We start from the raw sequence: 1,138 nt of genomic DNA on the forward strand, positions 1-1,138 counted from the left end.
TCTTATTTATACTCTGTTCTACTGACAACAGGCCAGCGAAAAATCTAACAATCTACAGCAAAACCATCAATTATTATGGGCGTTATAACATAGGTGTGCAGCTGAACGAAACATACACGTCGAACCCCCCCAGACGATTTAAATCCCTGACGAAACATACACGACGAACCACGGCAACGGGTTAAAAATTGTTAGTTAGTATAGACAGTGTTCCAACCAAGATTCAAACTGGGCACCTCCCAAATACAACTCAGAAACAGTACTCAGTCAACTTATTCAGTGTGTCTGTGTGGTTGATATGGTATCCGCATAATCATTATCCATGCTGTAAGAGACTGTTGTACTTGCAGCACTCTGCTTCAACAGCACCTGTACCAGAGCAAGAGGAGGACTCACTGGGTGCTCTGCCAGCAGGCTGGGAGAAACGTGTTCAGCCTGATGGCCGGGTGTATTTTGTCAACCACAAGAACAGAACCACTCAGTGGGAGGATCCCAGAACTCAGGGGTAGGTGTATGCTTCTCTGAAGGTAATTGCAATCCTTCATGATATACAGTGGTATAACATTTCAAGGTACAGAGTCTTCTGTGAGCAGTTGGTATTAATTCTCTTTGTCAATTTTATGGAGTAAGAAGCCCACCACTAAATCCTATCCTGAGTAAATTCAGCTTGATTCACAGCTTCACAACATGCCCTTCTGAAGCATATTTTAGTGTTATCCTCCCACATATGACCAGTGCCTAAACAATTGCTTTTTTTTTCATGCACAGTACATGTACTTAACCCTTCCGCACCGACATCCGTGTGCTGCACCGACCCTTTAAATAATCGTATGCCACCGACCTGCGCAGTGTTAGCTTTGAAGGACGTTGCTGACAAAACGAGGAAAGATATTCCAATTTTCTTTTCAGGAGTACATAGATTAAGGTTTCATCTTTCAATTAGTATATGAGTTATTTATTTTGGACGAATTTTTAGCACGGTATTTTTATTTTACATCGTTAGTGTAATAGTTCGTACTTTGGTCTCATTGCGCCTAGATTGCATTGAAGTTTTTCGAATTCTAAGTAAGGAAAATGTATAAAACTATATATCTTTCGACTCTATGGTCTTTGCTTGTCTATATGAATCACTAACTGA

General features: G+C 40.8%; 1 protein-coding gene across 3 annotated transcripts in view; it reads left to right on the forward strand.

The window, feature by feature from the left end:
* Positions 1–1,138, forward strand: part of LOC111861327 (E3 ubiquitin-protein ligase Su(dx)) — a 56,844-nt gene that overhangs the window by 27,667 nt on the left and 28,039 nt on the right. For all 3 annotated transcript variants that reach the window (XM_023845796.2, XM_023845797.2, XM_033750276.1), the window contains one exon: positions 351–505. In XM_023845796.2, coding sequence (XP_023701564.1) covers positions 351–505 — 155 coding nt within the window. The remainder of the gene's footprint in view (positions 1–350; positions 506–1,138) is intronic.

Source organism: Cryptotermes secundus, unplaced genomic scaffold, assembly GCF_002891405.2.
Source record: "Cryptotermes secundus unplaced genomic scaffold, Csec_1.0 scaffold230, whole genome shotgun sequence".
Taxonomy (NCBI): Eukaryota; Metazoa; Arthropoda; class Insecta; order Blattodea; family Kalotermitidae; genus Cryptotermes; species Cryptotermes secundus.